The sequence below is a fragment of the Gastrolobium bilobum genome, unplaced genomic scaffold (genome assembly GCF_033153095.1).
Source record: "Gastrolobium bilobum isolate Gb01-03AN ecotype WA unplaced genomic scaffold, APGP_CSIRO_Gbil_v1 utg3810, whole genome shotgun sequence".
Taxonomy (NCBI): Eukaryota; Viridiplantae; Streptophyta; class Magnoliopsida; order Fabales; family Fabaceae; genus Gastrolobium; species Gastrolobium bilobum.
The window spans coordinates 437,256-456,574 of record NW_026899073.1 but is presented as its reverse complement, the minus strand read 5'-3'; the positions used below and the strand labels follow the sequence as shown (position 1 = coordinate 456,574).

The window sequence follows — 19,319 nt, the reverse complement described above, 5'->3', positions numbered from 1 at the left end:
AGCGAAAAATGAGAGTATACATAGGGTTTCCTAATCATGCCCCATATTGGGCGTGTCTCTCTCTTTGCTCACGTCCCAAGCTGGACGTGTCTCTCTCCTCATTACTCACGCCCCATGCAGGACGTGTCTCTCTCCTAAGTCATGCCTCATGTTGGGCACGAGGGGTCACACCCTATTTTAAGCATGATTGAATACAATAGGTCCATTTTTTAATTTTATAATAACTATATTTTTGTAAACAATTATTAAAATAGTAATATTTTAAAAAATAATTCCGGTGTCATAAAAGGATGTGTATTCGCGATCTTGTCCAAATTGAAAGTTTAAATTAGAATTGGGGCAAAACAGTAATTGGGAGAAAAGCAAAAGAGGAGAACCTGATTTCGTTTGACCTAAATACCCTGATTCTGTTTTGTTGTGGTATTGTGAACCCTGCCTCTTCTGCCCCTCTAATTCCCAATCTTCCTCTCTTCTCCTTACCCTTCTTCCCCTAATTCCGATTTTCTCCATTTCCCCGCCATTTTTTCAAATTCCCGTTTCTTATCACTCAATCACAAATCACAACACCCCTTCTTCTTTCTTCGATCCGGCTTTTCATCATTACCCATACCATACCCCTTTGGATTTCGATATAGGGTTGCGCTTCCTCTTTTGCAAGTCGAAACCTTTCAGGTAATTTTATTGTGATTCTCGTTATTAAGAATATTTTTGTCTTGTTATTGTGAATTGTTGGGGGATATAGTTTGCAAATTCGGCATTTTGATTTAAGTTTAATAATCGCTTCAAATTCTGGTGATGATTTTGTATTACCATCAAATTTTGTCCTTTTTCGTTTACCTGCTTCACCGGTAAAGCTGTGTGAGGTGATCTTCACCGGTGGTGTAATGTTGGAGTCTTGTTATTTGATGGGGTAGTTTGACTTGAGTTTACTGGAGTCTTCACTCTTAAGCTCAATGCATTTATATTTTATTTTATTTTTTAAATTTGATTGCAAAATTGATTTGTAGTTTTCAATTCTCTGCAATTAAAAGGTGGTGGTTTTCACTGTGAGGCTGCCCAGGAATTCGGTTCACATGATTTGAATTTGTTGCTGGGACGTTTATGAATTAATAAAAATGCAAATGGACTGTTTGTGGTTGTTAATATTATATAACCATGGATTTGCATTTTTGTAATCCCAGTAGTGCAATTGTAAAGAACACTTGATGTTGCATTATTTATAATTTGGCATTTGCAATGCATGATAGTGCTAAGTGCTAACTGATAGGTCCTTAAAGGTGGACAGCATGTTGTGTGTGTGTTTTTATGCATCCCATCTTTGTAGCTGCTTCTCATTTTGTATGTATTTCATATTTTTGTGGGAGTTGGTGATAGTGATATATCTTCACCCCCTTGCCTCGTTTGAACTATTTTTTTGCTGTGGTTTGAGGTTCAATATATTGGCCTGACTTTAGTTGTATTAAACCTTCAAATTTTACTTTTTGTTTGATTTTATCTAACTTTCCTATTGTCATCTGTGGGTCCTTGCAGCAGGTGTTCTTTCCACAAATTGTTTTTGTTACATATAGTAATTTATGTCTTCAATGGCTAACCATGATTTGATACTTGGCCAAAGCCACAATTTAGCACTTGGCCATGACCAGCAATTGGTTCTGGGTCATAACCATAATTTGGGCCTCAGCCAGAACCATGATTTGGATTTGGGACAAACCAGTGAACATCATTTGGATCTGGGACAAACCCATGATCACGAACTGGGCTTGGGACATGCCCATGACCATGAATTAGGTTTAGGACAGAACCATGATGATGAAGGAAATGATGTTCACACTTTTGGGCATGAGAATGAGTTAGCCATGGATCAAAAACCTGAGCATGATGACCATGAGTTGCCCCTTCCTGAACAAAGTCATGAGTTGGCTCTATCAGAGAACAATGATTTGACTGTTTCAGAAAACCAAGAACTTGATGAGAACATGGCCCTGACTGTGCTCCAGAACCCGGAAATGAGTATTGATTCTGCTGAAGATATGGGTGTTCATGAATCCCAGCTTATGGTTACTTCCACGCCCCCTGTAATTCAGGCTCGTACATTAGCTATATGTCCTAATTATGAAGTGTCAGTTGGACAAGAATTCCCTGATGTCAAAAGTTGCCGGAGGGCATTGAGGGATACAGCAATTGCTCTGCACTTTGAGATACAAACTATAAAATCTGACAAGACCCGCTTTACTGCTAGATGTGCAAGTGAAGGATGTCCCTGGCGCATTCATGCAGCAAAGCTCCCTGGGGTTCCAACGTTTACTATTAGGACAATCCACGAGAGTCATACATGTGGAGGAATTTCACATCTTGGCCATCAGCAAGCCTCAGTTCAATGGGTTGCTAGTTCTGTGGAGCAAAGACTGAGGGAGAACCCTAATTGCAAGCCAAAGGAGATATTGGAAGAGATTCATAGGGTTCATGGTATCACTTTATCATACAAGCAAGCATGGAGAGGCAAGGAGCGTATCATGGCTGCAATGCGTGGATCTTTTGAAGAAGGATACCGCTTGCTTCCTCAATACTGTGAACAGGTGAAACGCACAAACCCGGGCAGTATTGCATCTGTTTATGGAAACCCAACTGATAATTGCTTTCAACGCCTCTTCATATCCTTTCAAGCTTCAATATATGGCTTCTTAAATGCTTGTCGACCACTTTTGGGGCTTGATAGAACGAATTTAAAGAGCAAGTATCTTGGTACATTACTTCTTGCTACTGGATTTGATGGTGATGGAGCTCTCTTTCCTCTGGCATTTGGTGTTGTTGATGAGGAGAATGATGATAATTGGATGTGGTTTCTGTCTGAACTTCACAACCTGCTTGAGATTAATACGGAAAACATGCCAAGGCTTACAATTTTGTCTGACAGGCAGAAGGGAATTGTGGATGGAGTGGAAGCAAATTTTCCCACTGCTTTTCATGGATTTTGTATGCGTCACTTGACTGACAGCTTTCGCAAGGAATTTAATAATGCAATGCTTGTTAATCTTCTATGGGAAGCAGCTCATGCTCTTACTGTAATTGAATTTGAAGCAAAAATTTTAGAGATTGAAGAGATATCGCAAGATGCTGCATATTGGATTCGAAGAATTCCACCCCGTTTGTGGGCTACTGCATATTTTGAGGGGCAAAGGTTTGGTCATTTGACAGCTAACATAGTTGAATCTTTAAACACATGGATATTAGATGCATCTGGCCTTCCGATAATTCAAATGATGGAATGCATTAGAAGGCAGCTGATGACTTGGTTTAATGAGCGCAGAGAGACCAGTATGCAGTGGACATCTATACTTGTACCTTCTGCTGAGAGACATGTCGCAGAGGCTCTTGAACGTGCACGCACATATCAGGTGCTTCGTGCCAATGAAGCTGAATTTGAAGTTATATCTCATGAAGGAACAAATATTGTTGATATTAGGAATCGTTGCTGTCTTTGTCGCGGGTGGCAGCTGTATGGTTTGCCTTGTGCACATGCTGTGGCTGCACTTCTCTCCTGTAGACAGAATGTCCATAGATTCACAGAAAGCTGTTTTACTGTTGCAACTTATCGGAAGACATACTCACAGACCATACATCCAATTCCTGATAAATCTCTCTGGAAGGAGTTTTCTGAGGGTGATGTAAATGCTACCAAAGCTGATCAAGTTACTATTAACCCTCCTAAATCACTAAGACCACCTGGGCGACCTAGAAAGAAACGAGTTCGTGCAGAAGACCGCGGGCGTGTAAAACGTGTGGTGCATTGTAGTCGTTGCAATCAAACAGGTCACTTTAGAACCACATGTGCAGCTCCCATCTAAGTCTCATGTTACCACTCCTCTGTGCAAAGGGTTCTCCAGTTATTATGATTATCTATTTAGGCTTTATAGCTTAGTTCGTCAAGCAAATTGTGTATTTGATTTCCTTGACATTTAATGTGAAGTAATTTGTTGCTGCTGCCCTATGTATATATAGTGTAGTCAAATAATTGACATTATTAATTATTCGCTCAACAGACTCTTATTTCCAAGCTACAATTCTGAATTTGACTAACATAACCGGTTCCTAGAAGTCTCAGCGATAGAGACTCCGAATTCGCTCACTTCACAGTAGAGTAGTATAACGTCTTACTGTCTTGGTCCGTGAATCTGTGTTCTGTGCCAAAAAAGAAGGGGGAAAACAACTACATTTGACTTTAGCTAAAAGCATTCCTTTAGGTTGATTATTTGATTGTCTTCAGTCTTTTTTGGTTATTCAGTAGTTGAGAAATTGTGGCAAGTCAAGAAACAATTGAGATTTCGTGTTCAATTCAGAAGTAAAAACAATAACCTTGTTTTTGTTCCATTTTACTTGGGCTTCCAAAATTGCAACAAAAATAGCATTTAGGAACTTTTATAAAGACCAGCTGTATAATGATTTTCGTTGATAATGAACAATTACAAAATTGCGTTAAAACCATAGAACATAATTGCAAATATGTAATTAGAAACACGACTAATAAACATCACATGTTGGTCCCTGTTAATAATTCCCCCAAACTTTTTTAATTTGTATTATTTTGTTAAATTAGAAAATGCAAATACATCCTCATCCTTATCGCACCCTAATTACAAATAAGGGGATAGGTGGCTCGACAGAGCATCATATCCTCATCACACACAATTCTGAAAGACAGACTGCACTGATTGAGCTACAAGCTCGCTGGCATTTCCCATAGTATTTAACTAGTATGTAATTTATGCAAAACTAAGAAGGGACATAGGTGCACCAACTATATCGATTCATATAAAAAGTTAATAATACATCAGAAGACCACGAATAATTTAACCTTTCCAGATGACTACCAATACAAACGGAACAATAGTGTCATACACAAATCACAATTTTTATATAATTCAGAAACAAAGCATTAGCAGTGTCCTAATATTTGTTAAGTTATTACATAAATCTGTTCCCAGCATTCTACATTTCAATTATGGCAGCTTTAGTTGCACTGCTGAGCTTAGTACCCATAATTTGCACCATAAACTGAGCCATAGCCTCCAGCATGTCCTGGATTGGAAGGTGGAGAAGCATAGACAGAACCATGAGCCGGGTAAGAATTGTATCCTTGGTCTGGAGCAGGCCCACCTGTTTGTGGCTGTGCTGGTGTTGCAGCTTCAGCCATAAAATTCTGCACCACATATTTCATAATTACATTGCTTGATTGCCATGCAAAATTAATTATGCGAAGTAAATCAGTTCAAACATCGACAACAAATATCCAGCAAGATTAGCATTAAGCTCAGAAAGTTTTCAGCCTTTCTTTTGAAACAAATTGAGAAAAGAAAGAAAACGCTTGTAATGAAATGAAATAAGACAGGAAGTAGCAGATGATCTTCTCACGTCAAGCAAACAAGAGGGTGAATACGAAGAGAAATTTATAAAATTACAAATTTACTCGCAATGGGAAGGGTAATTGTGTAATGTAGAAATTCAACAACTTAAATTTCCATCTTCACTTTCACTCCTTTTTTAGATAAAAGACTAATGTTGATGAATCAATTAGGTGCCCAGTAAATACTGCCAACAGCTTTTCACTGAATAATTTCATTCTACTAAGAAGAGAAAAAAGTCTCACCACAGCTAAAAATATTTACAAAACAAGCAGCATGTTAAGGTTTGAAAAAGTTTTAAATTAATTAAAAGAACAAGATCAAGATTACCTGTATCAATTGCTGCGCTGTTTGGACTTGAGAAGCAGTTCCACTAATTTCAACTGTCATCTCCCCTGGAACACCTCTCGTTTCTTGTATGGTAACAGTAGCCCCACTAACTCGTCTAATGTAGCTTATGCTTGTCCCAGCTGTTCCAATAACAGCATCAGCATAAGATAGAGGAATTTGCATTTGCTGTGTGATCTGCCGAAATAGCAAGACAAATAATTTGTACTGACAAAAATGTAATAACTTTTATAAAGAGCAAGAACACAGGTTCATCTTTTCATACTACTCGAATTCAGAGAGAAAGCCATGTGTGTGTGTGTGTGTGAGAGAGAGAGAGAGAGAAAGAGGAGGAGTATTTGGAATCTGAATTAGTATATTGTGATCTGAGAAACAAGATACAAAGCACTCTAATATATAGAGTGAGTTAGCTGACTCAGCTAACGAGTCAGATCTAACAGACTAACAGATAGCTAACCAAATCTGTAACTAACTAAGAATAAGAATAACAGATACACACAAACACACTAGACAATTGCTACTACAATTACAGTAACACAACTAAGCAATAATAAGCTATATATCTAATACATACAACATACTGCTTCCTTTTGGGAATTACTAGAAAATAGATCAGCAATAACAATAAAGTACCTGTGTGACTATGGAAGGTGCAGATTGCGTATTTGAAGATGCATGAACACCTATTGAAGCATCTCTTCCATAGGCAGATATACCGTGATGGGGCTGTTTGTCCACCGGAGGAGGAGGCATCTCAGCTGGTGGATAGTAACTATCAAGTTGTCGAGGAGGTGGCATGTATTGAGTAGGTCCAAAACCAGGACCTCCACCAGCATTTGGAGGAAGACCCTGAGGTGGACCCCATGATTGGTGGGGTGGTATGTGCTCCACATGATGGGGATTAGCCATTTGCATCTGAGAAAGAATAATTTAGTTGCATTTCTCGGCTTATTATGAAGATAGATTCTTCACAAGTGTAACATTAAATCACAAACTTACATTCATTTCAAAAATTGGTATTACACTGCGATCAACTAAAAACTTCCTAAGCTGGGATGCAATAAGCTCCACTGCCTTATGCACTCCAGTGGGATCCCCTACTACTTCAACCATCCTGTCATCCTGAAGAGCAAAAATAGGCAGGTCTTCTGCAGAAGAGAAAGATGTGCAGATGCTTAGCAACTGAGAATGTCAAACAGTCCACCCAAGGACCAAAATACAAAGATTCGAAAAAAGATTCAAATTTCCAGTAATACTTTATTTAAAAGTAAAAATCAAAATACTAGAAGTAATAGCTGTTATTTGGTCTGTAATTTATTCATAACACTCCCTTTGAATTGTATCCTAGATATAATTTTCAGTTAAAAAAGGATAAGCAAGGAAGATTCCCGAATGCCAAAGTTCAAAACTAATTAGGTCATAGTGATCTAGATTAGAATGTCAAAAATGAGATCATGATTATTTTCCTTACAACAGAATTAGCAAATGGATATTAAGTGGTACTGATAGGAGTTAGTGATACATATCTGACAGCTTTCATGATATCAATAATAGCGAAAATGGTAAATGAAACAGTGGCAAGAATGTTATGACACTCGTGACAAAAAGAAAAAGCCAAGGAAGCAGTTTGTTATATGATTTGTGGAGGGTAACCAACTTCGCCTCATCTCAGGGAATGGCCTTAAAAGCATATTCAAACAATTGCTCTATTACAGCTCTAGTACCCAGTGCATGAGGCTCAACCTTCCCTATGATCAAAATAATGGAAAGCAAAATTTGAAACAAAAACTACAATGAAGTACACAGAATTACACTGTTCTAAAATAATGAAGATAATAATGCAACAATTGGAAAAGAAAATTTTATATGAAATATTAGCAAGAACCTGCTCCAAGAACTCTGACTATACAATTTGATGCTTCTTGGATAGATTTTACAGTTCCTCCTTGTTTCCCAATTAAACTTCCTGCTTGTGAAGCTGCCACTAGTAGTTTTGTAGAAACCTTGCCTGCCACACCCAAAGGAGCATGGGTAAAATCACTCTCTAAACCATCAATAATCCGTTTATGAACCCTCAATAAGCCATCCACAGCAGGAGGAAGGGAAGAATCGGGCTCCTCTTTGGCTGATACCATTACCTAATCAAAATGAACAAATAACACAGTCAGCCTATCCTTGTCCTAAACATTCTCTCCAAAGTCTATATATTACAAGAATACAGAATATAGAGTGGCAAACGAAAAATTCATCTTTAACCAACCAAAACACTAATTACCAAGAACATTACATGTCGCCTACAATCTCAGCAAGAAAGCATACAAGCAAGCAATTTTAATAATAAAAAAACTGTAATAATTTAGACAATTCAAAAAAACAGCCAATCCTCTATCTGTAATTTTTTCTTCCCCAATTAATCCCTATAATATCCTCACCTGCCAGCAAAGTGCCAGAAGGGATCCTTTACCATCAGATAAGTTTTGTAACAGTCCTACGGCTCATTATAATCAAGACCTTAACTGGACAACTCTTACACCTAATTAATCTACTTTACCCAACCTCATCTGATAGCAGTATCTGAAAATTAAAATGTTAAACTACATTTTGTTTAAGTACCAACTATAGCAGCACACTGCTCATTATGATCAACTGGGCATGATAATATTGCAAAGTTCAGATTCCAGATGGATAAATGGAGCACAATTTAGATGAGATCTTAATGAGCGTCTTCTTTAAATAATAATAAATGAAACATGAATATATCTAATGTACAATTAAAGATTGTATAGCCTGACTTTCTTCATCTGGCTAAGATCCCTCTCCCCATTTTCCTTTCTCTGCCCTCCACCAATATATGGAATAATTCCACACTTTATGTATCTTTTCCTAGCCCTCTACCTTTTTTCTTTCTTGAGAAGTGAACCATAAGCATACCAAAAGCCAATAGAACACATATTACATGTTCTTCCCCAGCCCTTTACCAATATATGCCAACAACTCAAAATGTCCCATATACCATGAGAAATGGTCCTTACTACTTTTATTCAATCAACTAAAGCAGGCTCAGAATTTCCCAAATCAGCATCTTGGAAAAATGGAAGCCTCATACTGGAACATAATCATTCTAATCGGTCAATAATTTGTGACATGACACAATATGTAGGATGCATATCACAGTAAAAATGTCTTCTAATTCTTCAATGATTGAGTCTTTGTTCACAATAGTGCATTTTAGCTAATTGTAGCAATAGTGAGGCCAATGTTCTCTATTGAAGAACTATATGATAACATATGGATCATTAACACATAGAGAAGCTCCATGTGTTAAAAAGAAAATTGATTGATGATAGACTTACGTAGTTTTCTAATCCTTTTTCTTCTAATAACATGTATGACAATCAAAAGCCTTTAGTTTTGATACTTGATGGTTTCAGTATTGTATTAAAGTCAGTTATAAGCTTCATTTCATTGCTTGAAATCTGCGGCAAGACATCAATCATCCAGGTTTTGAATTTACCAGCTGGAATGCAGAGCTTCGTGGTACAAAATGTCTACATGTTAATAAACTTTTCAGCACTTTGCAATGCTCAATGCTGATCCCTGCATCTGGAACTTTGGTTCTTCAGTATTGGGATCTAATTGATGATTGAGTCGTTGCCTTTAAAATTGGAACATTGAACCTGCACAGATTCATTTTCTGTTAGAATTAAATTCATATTTTATGGATTCTTGCCATCATACTTCTTTTTTGAATTTGCTTCATCTTTTTTGTATTAGTTCTTTTTTTTCTTCTTTTCATTGTAGCACATGAGTAAGGTCACGCCTTAGAGTTTAGACTTAAGACCATGAACAGGCTATAGGTGATTTTATTTGTTGTTGTAATTCTTTAATTTAAATTTCTAGCTACAACAAGGGGAGACTGGAAATTGTCATGAAAGATTGCTGGAGGAAAGAAAGCCACAATCTGTTCTTTATAACATCTTTGACAGACAGAGACAGATACAATTATACTGGATAATTAGCAGCACTACGAATTGCACCAAAATGATGCCTGAAACATAAATTCCAGATCTTCAGAAGGATTCAAACCTCCAACATGTAATGGAACTGCAACTCTCTCCCAATATTTTCTAATCTAAAAATTTCTAAGCAGTTTGTTTCGCAGAATAAATAGGAAGTACCTCAATATCCACGTAAGTATTTACCACATTAGCCCTTATATTTGAAAAGCAGACATACATCGGTTCATACAGATTTCCTTTATTTATGTTGTATTTATCTAATGATAGACAAAGTATGGACAAGAGATGTAACTCAATTCTATAATTGCAAGTAATGACTACAATCACTAAGAAACTCCATAAAAAACCGGATAGCTCTAATATTATTCTACTACTCCAATTATAAAAAATAAAAAAAAAATAAAAAAACCCTTGATCAAAAGCTTTTAAAATAATAAACTAAGCCAAATATGGATAAAAAAAAGAAATGCACAAAAAAGCATACAAAAGAATTCCAGATCAATACTTTAATAGCAACCAGCTGAAGCAACAAAAAGAACACCATTCCTCCCAAAGTTGCATTTAACCAGTCAGAAACTTACATATAAGGTGAATTGATAAAGTTAGGGTGAAAGTGAGAAATGATGATACTTACAGCCCTCTCTGCAGTTCCGGGGGGACCATCAAGAATTTTAATACGAGCTCGTGTCTCCTCTACAATTTTTTTAATAAACTCTCCTTTACGTCCAATTATACCCCCAACCTTCTGAGCAGGAACTAACATCCTGAACACACTCTCCCCGGGCCACCCTGGCCATTTCTTCTCAGGCTCAGCAACACCAACAGGCTCCTCAACCTGCCCTTCGTTTTGTTCGGGCTCTACAGAGTTCTCAATTATTTGCTCCGCGTCATGTTCACCTGTGTTCTGATCAACTTCAGCCATACGGGTTTCACTGATTCCACTACCAAAACACAAAAATAAATAAATAATGTTACAGATATGGCAGAAACATCACATGCAATCTCGAAACGAAAGTTCAGATTAACTGGATCTAGAAAGCTTTCTCGGGGGTAAAGTCACTAATACACATGAGAAACGAATAATCAACAACCAAATCAATTACTGAACAAGTCACTGTACAGTGGCGTGATTATTGGTAGTTAAAATTACCTTGATTACGAGGTAGAGCAACAATTACAAGTTTGGGGGAGTTAGAATGATGGAATCTAGGGTTTCGGGTTGAGGAAAGAGCAGAAAGGAAAGGAAAGTAAAGGTGAGGTGAGGGTGAGGTGAGGTAAATATATAGATATGACTCTGATGGAACATATAAAGAGAGGATATCGCGGTGTGGGGTGCCTGGTGGCATCAGCCAAGTACCTACTCCACCAGTATCTTTGCATATTTGGAGAAAATCTTCTCTAAAATATATATGAGAAAAATGTGTATCATTTTAAATGGGAGAAAGAGATAGATAAAGAAGGAGAGAGTGGATAAAAAAATATAAAGACGTAGGTCTCATCTCTTTATGAGAGTGAAAAGATATAAATTATGTCATTTAAAAGGACAAACATTTTTTGTTCTTTTTCTAATATATACAGGCTACGTTGCATTTACAACAAAAAATAAATTAAATTTATAATATTTGTTAATTTTGCAAATAAACATAACATATCTTGTTTATTCATATTAAATTCAATAAAATGATAATCATAATCTAACGAATCTAATAATTGAAACTAAAAACGTCAAGCAATGTTGTTGGAGTGTCGAAAAATATCGAAATGTCGGAAAGTGTCGAATACGACACGCCATATATTTTGAAATGTCGATGCATCATAGGAGATAGATAATAATACAAGAAAAAATTGAAATTTATAAGAAATTATACAAAAAAAATATAGGTTAAAATGAAAACAAAATCTTTTATATCCCATGATACTGAAGAAATTTCTTTCTCTCACAACTTTAAACTATTACATTGCAATAAATAAAAGAAACTTTTTTAAACTGTATATAAAAATGAAGCTAATAGTATATAAATAAATGTAATTTTATCTGCACTGCTATAAAAAAATCACTTTTTTGTTTTTCTTTCTCAAAAACCATCATTGTTAATTATTTATTTAATAGTTTAAAAAATATATGTATGATAAAATTGTGTATATATATGGGAGTTACTAATCTCATGTTGATTGTTGATTGAGATAGTACTCTCATATTGGTGAGACAAATATGTGGGATCCATAATTTAAAAAAATAAAAATAAAAAGTTGACACAAAATTCAATGGACGTATAACATAAGATAGTTTATCTCCTGTTATCAAAAAAAAAAAAAAAGATAGTTTATCTCCAACGACATGAAATAAATATTTCTCTATATATATAAGGAAATTATTTTCTTATATTACATGAGAAGAATTATCTCATGTAGCAAAGAGACAATATTACAAGCGAGATCCACAAGTAAGAGGAGAAAAAAAAAATAGAGGTGAAATCCATTTTTATTTTATCTATGTAGGAACTTGGCTTCTCCCATGTGAAATGAGAAAATATAACCTATATATATATATTGGTTCAATGTTTTCATTTATATTGGTTCGTTTTTTCTGCAGTAAATGCAGATAAGTTATCTGCATTGAGCCCAAAATGACGTCGTTTTGTGGTAGAAATCAAGGTGTTTTGTAATTATAATTTATTCCAAGATTATAACAGTCTTTATTATTATAATTTTTTAATCTTTCAAACCAAAATGACATCGTTTGGGAGTAAATGTAAATACTTTATCTACATTCACCGTAGAAACATTAAAGTTATAGGTAAGTAAAATTATCTTCAGACCAATATAAGAAACACTAAACCCTATAATATACATATACATGGGACATGATCATTTGACACAAATATCAAATAAAAAATTTGACAACTTATTTGAGGATCGTTGGACCAAGATAGATCAACGATGTCACATGCTTACAAATCAGAGTTGTTAGATCAAGACAAAATCAATGACTCTCATATGAGGTGTCAAAAGTTACACTCTCAATCTTGGCCGCAGATTTTATTCATATCTAATCATCCTAATTTATTAGATATGTTAGATGTTAGATGCAAGCAAATCAATGATTAAGATTTGGTATAAAACTTATTATTATATCGATGTAAGAAAAACTTGCCTTTTTTAATTATGATTATTTTTAAATATTTTTAACTTTTCATATTTAATTATAAATATTTTTTAACATTTTAACTATTACTTATTTTTTATTATAAAAAATAAAAATGAAAAATTATATGCTTATATATCATTAGATTGTGAAATGAATTGTTTAACTACTAAATAAAATTTGTAAGTCTTTTTTTCTAATTAAAATTATGGGGAAAATGTTTATTATTTTAAATGACACAATATTGTATAATTTTTAATAGAACTACGTTGTGTTGGTCTGTTCTGTCATTTTTTATAAAATTAAGAAGAAAAAGAAAGTGGATGAGAGAGAATGTAAAAACACAACAAAACGACGTAGTTTCATTAAAAATGACATAACTTTATGTCATTTAAGATGATAAACACTTTTTCCTAAAATTATATATTTCTTTAAATTTCCTTAATATTAATTTTATCCTAAATAAAAATTGCGTATCGAAACGTATTGGTGATTGAGCATTTAATATCTCTTATTAAATACTCATAATTATTTAAAGAAGTAAATAATAAATAGTTTCTATGATTGTAATATACCGAGCACATTTTTTTTTATTCAATGCTCTATTTTTATTTTTTGGGTAGGATATTTTAACAATTAATTAGTGTTACTACCAATCAGTTTCACCGATCGATTATGTGGATCAGTTATGTTTATTCACATCTTTGTATGGTTATGGTTCCCCATATTTATTGTGAAAACATTAAATATGGAAAATTATAACCATACAAAGATGAAAAATAAATATTAAATATTAAATATGAAAAATCATAATCATATAAAGATAGAAATAAATATAACCGTTGCATCAACATAATCGGTCTAACAGTAAAATTGGGCAAAAAAATTAATTTATTACTTTTTTAATAAAAAATTACGAATAAATAGTCGTTTTGCAAAAAATTACGAACCTATAGCACCCAAACACGCCCACATGGGGCGTGTTCTGATGGAGAGAGACACGCCCATGTGGGGCGTGAGCTTATGAAGAAAACACGCCCAAGGTAGGGCGTGTGTGGGAGGAGAGAGACACGCCCAGGGTAGGGCGTGAGCTTCTGAAGAAAACACGGCCAAGGTAGGGCGTGTTCTCCGCGGAGTATATAAATCTGTTTTTCACTTTTTTACCTCATTTCCACCCTCTCATCCTCTCTCTAAACCTCATCCTCCTCCTTCTCTCTACATTTCTTTTTCTTTTGGAGGGTTTTGCGCAGCGAAGCTCTGTCTCTCTCTCATGTAAGTCCCTATTTATTGTTTATTTTTTTATTAACAGCAATTAATATATGATAGTTATTAGCGACTTAGATAATTGTTAGGGGGTTAGAAAAATATTTGTGACTTTATTTAATTGTTAGGGGGTTAGAAAAATATTAGTGACCTATGTAAGAGAATTGTGATGTGACTTATGTATTAGATATGGACTTAAAAATTAATTAGTTACTTCTAAATTGGTATATGTTGGTTTTATGACTTATTTGCACACTTAGAAATTAGTTTGTGACAATAAATATTTTTTTATGAATGACACTTGCAAACATATTGACCTTTCAATTAACCACATTATAATTAAGGCTAGTAAAAAAAGAATACCGTATGCAATATTAATTTAAATTGAATTTGAATTATTTAATGTATTGAAATATATTTTTAGAATAATGTAATGTTAAATGAATTTATTGTCAATGATGTTAATTTAATTGAAATTAATATAACAATTGAAGTTAGTTAAATGCTATTTAATTAAGTGCAATTAAATTTTATTTAGTGTAAATTAATATAATATCAATAGTAATTTGGGTACATCTTTTTCATTTGTAGTAGTATTCTATTATGGCCCATTCGTCTTCATCAGAGTCCTCGCGCTCTGGATCCGATGGTGATCTTGAGCCATTTGATCCTTGTACGCATGTACTTCCTGGACCATATAGGTGGGAGGTACTCCATAAGAGGACACATCGCAGTCACGTTTCACAAGTTGTGTGGAACGAGGATACGGTCAAGGGGTTAAAGACGAGGCGAGGGAAACTTCAGGGGGGACCCCATCATGATGATATACCAGACGTTGTCGCTGACTATTTGACACAGGCTGGGTTCATACACGTGGCACGTATGAGTCATGTTCAGGTATGTAATGTTTAAATTACTTAATTAAATTACCGTATGTGGACTTTGTATAATTGTTGTTTTTCCTTCAGATCGATACCCCCTTGATCTCTGCTTTGGTTGGGCGTTGGAGACCGGAGACACATACGTTTCACATGACGCAGGGAGAGATGACCGTTACATTACAGGACGTGGCTGGTATACTTGGTTTGCCTACTGACGGGCAGGCAGTTACCGGATCTACAGCGTTGGATTGGATTGCTATGTGTCAGCAGGTTTTTGGGACTGCCCCTGTTGCGGGCACAGACATTCATGGAGGCGATCTACGTATTTCTTACTTAGACAAGATATATGTTGATTGGTTTACAGTAGCACACAATCCAGAGGAGGTGAGGCGTTACACCAAGGCACACATTTTGCGGCTATTAGGCTCATGGTTAGTGTGTGACAGATCAGGTGGCAGCAAAATTGCTTGTTGTTACGTTCCACTGCTTGCAGGGGACTTTACGGATATTGGCGGATACAGTTGGGGGTCTGCGATTCTCGCCCATCTCTTTAGACATTTATGTGTGGCAACAAACCCGCGGACTGTTAATCTGGGTGGTTGTCACATAGTGCTGCAGATATGGGCTTGGATTAGATTCCCCACCATTGCACCACCTATCCCGCAGCCTACCCACTCGGAGTGGCATTTTGGTCAAAATCCACCATGCAAGGAGTATATCCTGCGAACAATTTAAAAAAACACAGTTGACGCTTAACGAAAAACTACAACATTTTAATTCACCAATCATAGTGTGCAACATACCTATATTCATCAGGCTAGCCTTCAATTTGTCATTTCTAAATCGTTGATTAAAATTGCTTGCAACATGTCGCAGGCAAAACACATGAAATGCATGGGGTGGCTGCCATAGGGGATTATTTTCAACAGCCGATAATATGCTAACATGTCGGTCTGAAATTAGACATATATTATGCGCTTGTGTGACATGCTGACGAAGATTGGTAAGGAAGTATGACCAAGCCTCCAATGTCTCACCCTCAACAACGGCAAATGCAAGTGGCACACATTCATTATTACCATCTTGAGCTGTGGCAATCAATAACTTTCCCTTATATTTTCTGTATAGATGAGTGCCATCAATTTGTATCATTGGTTTGCAAAATTTAAATGCCTCGCAACATTGTCTGAAAGTCCAGAAACAACGAACAAATACACGTTTTCCGGTAACCAACTGCCCCGCAACAAAACAATCCTTTGTTTGAATATTGTAAAAGGAACTTGGTGAAAAACGAAGCATATATTCACACCAGCTGGGTAAAAATGCATAGGATTCCTCCCAATCACCATATAACATTGTCATTGCTTTCTGCTTCGCATACCATGCCTTTTGATATGAAACTTTGAATCCATATGAATGAGTTATCCTCTCCTGAACGAGCGAAATGGCCAGTGAAGGTTCCTTTTTTATCATCTCTGAATTACAAAAGCTGGATATAAACATTAACAGAACAACAGGTATATCAACTGCAATTTTAATCAGCTTTTTAATGTGAAATTACGTACCTACTACAAGTGCTGCAATAACGTCAGAATCAAGTTGTCGATGATCTTGAGAAAGATGGTCATTCAAGCAATTGTGCTTCCCACCCCATTTCGTTACCTTCCAATTTTCACCATACGTTGGTTTAATTACCCTGACCCTCCACGGGCAACCTTGGACGTGTGCACAACATTTCATGCTTAATTTTATGGGAGTGCTCTCAACCACAATTGCTTCTTGATGCTCCTTCATGAGGTAGCGCTTGATTGCCATCTGAGCCTCTTTTTTGGATGTAAATTGTTGGTTAACAAACAACTTTTCTCCCAATTGCCAAGGACCCAGGATTGAACCCGAACTCTGCGTCCATGATTGTGCCTTACTCGGATAATCCCAATCAATATATGTGTAATGTGGAATTTCTGACCAAAAAGGAACAACAGGTGCATCGCCTACATGTACTACGTAATAATAATAATAGAATTGAATTATTTTCTTAATCAAAAATTGCAACAACCAAACTGTCAGTATATTAATTGATAGCATACCTTCAGGATGTTCTAGTACTTGACTCGATGTTGTGCCATGATGTACAACCATACGAGACTCCCCCAAATCATGCAATGGTTGAAGTTCAGTACCAGACCTGCCACATTCTTCGTCATTGTCCGATGCACACGCATCCTCTAAAAGAAGACGATCCTCCATTGCAATATTTTCCTCATCATCTTCGTCATACTCCTCATCCATAACCCAAGTAGGGTCATGTTCATCTTCCTCAGACATGTTAACAGTAGGAGCAGCAGATGATGATGCATTAAGAGGAGAAGTAGACCTAACTGACCTCATTGGTATGACAACTTCCTCCGCGGTTATAGTATCCACATACAACTCTAAGAAATCCTTTCTACACTGGTTCAAGAACTCTTCCATTACCATATCGATGTCTTCGTCATCGACCACTTGCAAGCTAATGTATTGTTCACATTGCCATAATCTTGTCGTGACAAGAGTGATCAATTGGTTGTCTTGAAGACATAATTTTTTATGTATTTTCTGATGTAGCTCAGCAACCGTTGAGTTTCGTTTAATACGTGATGGTCTTTTCTCCCCTACAAAAATAACACCACGACGACCTTCTCTTTCCTACCGTTAAAATATAGAACAACACGAATAGTATCAGAATTCACACTCATTTTTAAAATCAAAATTTAAAAAGATAAAACAAAATATGAGTAAACAAGTGCAAACTATCAGAGAGTTTAGCATAACAATGACAGAATTGTGAAGAATGTGTAGGGGGTGGGTGTTTAAATAGCAGTCAGTTTAGTCACTCACGCCCATATTTGGGCGTGTCTACCACACTGAACACGCCCTACCCTGGGCGTGTCTCTCTCCTGCCACACACGCCCTAACTTGGGCGTGTCTCTTTCAGAAGCTCACGCCCCACATGAGCGTGTCTCTCTCCATCAGAACACGCCCCATGTGGACGTGTTTGAGTGCTATAGATTCGTAATTTTTTGCAAAACGACTACTTATTTGTAATTTTTTATTAAAAAATAATAAATTAATTTTTTTGCCAGTAAAATTGATTGATATTAATAATGGTAACAGTAATTGTTTGATAGAATATCTTTTCCCTTGTTTCTTGTGCATTCGATTCAAATCCCAAGAAACTTAGTCTACATCATAGAATACATAACAAGAGAACAACTTCCTTATGCCGATATAACTAGGTTTAACAAACGCGCGAAGCAAGAGGAGTTTTGGAATTTCTATGCCTGCTGAAATATACGAATCGAACACATCAGATTCGGCATCTAGATTGGTTGAGGAAGGCTAAGGCGCTGATTTAATTCGAAAACAACCAATTTAAAGTGACAGATTCACTTTGGTTGTTTTTAACTACATGAGGTGATGTTCATTTTTTGTTTCCATGACATAACATTATATATGTTAACTACATGAGGTGCACATTGACCGAGCTCGCTATATTTGTCATTATATATGTTAACTACATGAGGTGCCCATATTTGTCATTTATTGTCAAACTTCTCAGATTTCCCCAAAACAATCTCAATCTAGAAAATCATGAAAAAATGATCTATTTATTATAACACATTTTTTGTTCCCCTCTTTTAAAAGGACTAACTAGGCCTGCTAGAAACTAAAATCCATTTGGTACCCACCTTAGCCTTCTGCGCCAGACGACCTTTGTTCTCATCCTTCTTGCCAACTGAAGATGTCAAAACTTCTGTTCCATCCCTAAATTAATTTATTAGGATAACTACAACCATCATGCATATGAGATATTAATAACAAACAAGGAGAAGAAATCATACTCTTCTCAGTAGCAAGTCCATTGTTCTTCAAAATCTGGACTGTAGAGAAACACGCCAACTTAATGACCATGAATATACAAATGGATTCAAAACTATGGGATAATTAAGGAGTAAATGGAGCATTGAAAGTTTGTTTAGTTGATGAGAAGATTATATCAGCTGGACAATACGTGTGCAAACGCATTCTTTCAGTGTTCAGTATCCAACATACAATTTCACTTAATTTTGGATGTAGCACCAGCTATATGCCATAATTTTATCATGACTAAGGAACAATCAAAATGAGAGGGTGTTTGTACCCGGAAAAACAAAAGAGGGTGCAAGTATAACTCCTTGAATGTGTAAACCATCAGAAACAATGCGGTATTTGCATCAGTATAAAA

General features: G+C 35.9%; 3 protein-coding genes across 4 annotated transcripts; 2 read left to right on the top strand and 1 right to left on the bottom strand.

Annotated features, from left to right (window-relative positions):
- Positions 1 to 464: 464 nt before the first annotated feature.
- Positions 465 to 3,980, top strand: LOC133286965 (uncharacterized). Of its 2 annotated transcripts, none has more exons than XM_061484505.1 (2): positions 465 to 672; positions 1,534 to 3,980. In XM_061484505.1, the coding sequence occupies exon 2, from the start codon at positions 1,575 to 1,577 to the stop codon at positions 3,843 to 3,845; it is 2,271 nt and encodes a 756-aa protein (XP_061340489.1). In that variant the 5' UTR covers positions 465 to 672; positions 1,534 to 1,574; the 3' UTR covers positions 3,846 to 3,980. The 2 variants fall into 2 exon arrangements, with proteins under 2 accessions (XP_061340489.1, XP_061340488.1); XM_061484504.1 differs by having other exon boundaries at positions 1,531 to 3,980.
- Positions 3,981 to 4,787: 807 nt separating this feature from the next.
- On the bottom strand, positions 4,788 to 11,055 carry LOC133286932 (flowering locus K homology domain). The gene is made up of 7 exons (XM_061484444.1): positions 10,917 to 11,055; positions 10,401 to 10,707; positions 7,633 to 7,885; positions 6,747 to 6,895; positions 6,381 to 6,662; positions 5,730 to 5,924; positions 4,788 to 5,197 (listed from the first exon to the last, which is right to left on the bottom strand). The coding sequence occupies exons 2-7, from the start codon at positions 10,686 to 10,688 to the stop codon at positions 5,027 to 5,029; spliced, it is 1,338 nt and encodes a 445-aa protein (XP_061340428.1). The 5' UTR covers positions 10,689 to 10,707; positions 10,917 to 11,055; the 3' UTR covers positions 4,788 to 5,026.
- A 3,722-nt stretch (positions 11,056 to 14,777) lies between these two features.
- On the top strand, positions 14,778 to 15,609 carry LOC133286982 (protein MAIN-LIKE 2-like). Its single transcript, XM_061484523.1, has 3 exons — positions 14,778 to 15,071; positions 15,143 to 15,486; positions 15,549 to 15,609. Exons 1-3 carry the CDS (start codon positions 14,778 to 14,780, stop codon positions 15,607 to 15,609), a joined length of 699 nt encoding a protein of 232 aa, XP_061340507.1.
- Positions 15,610 to 19,319: the final 3,710 nt, after the last annotated feature.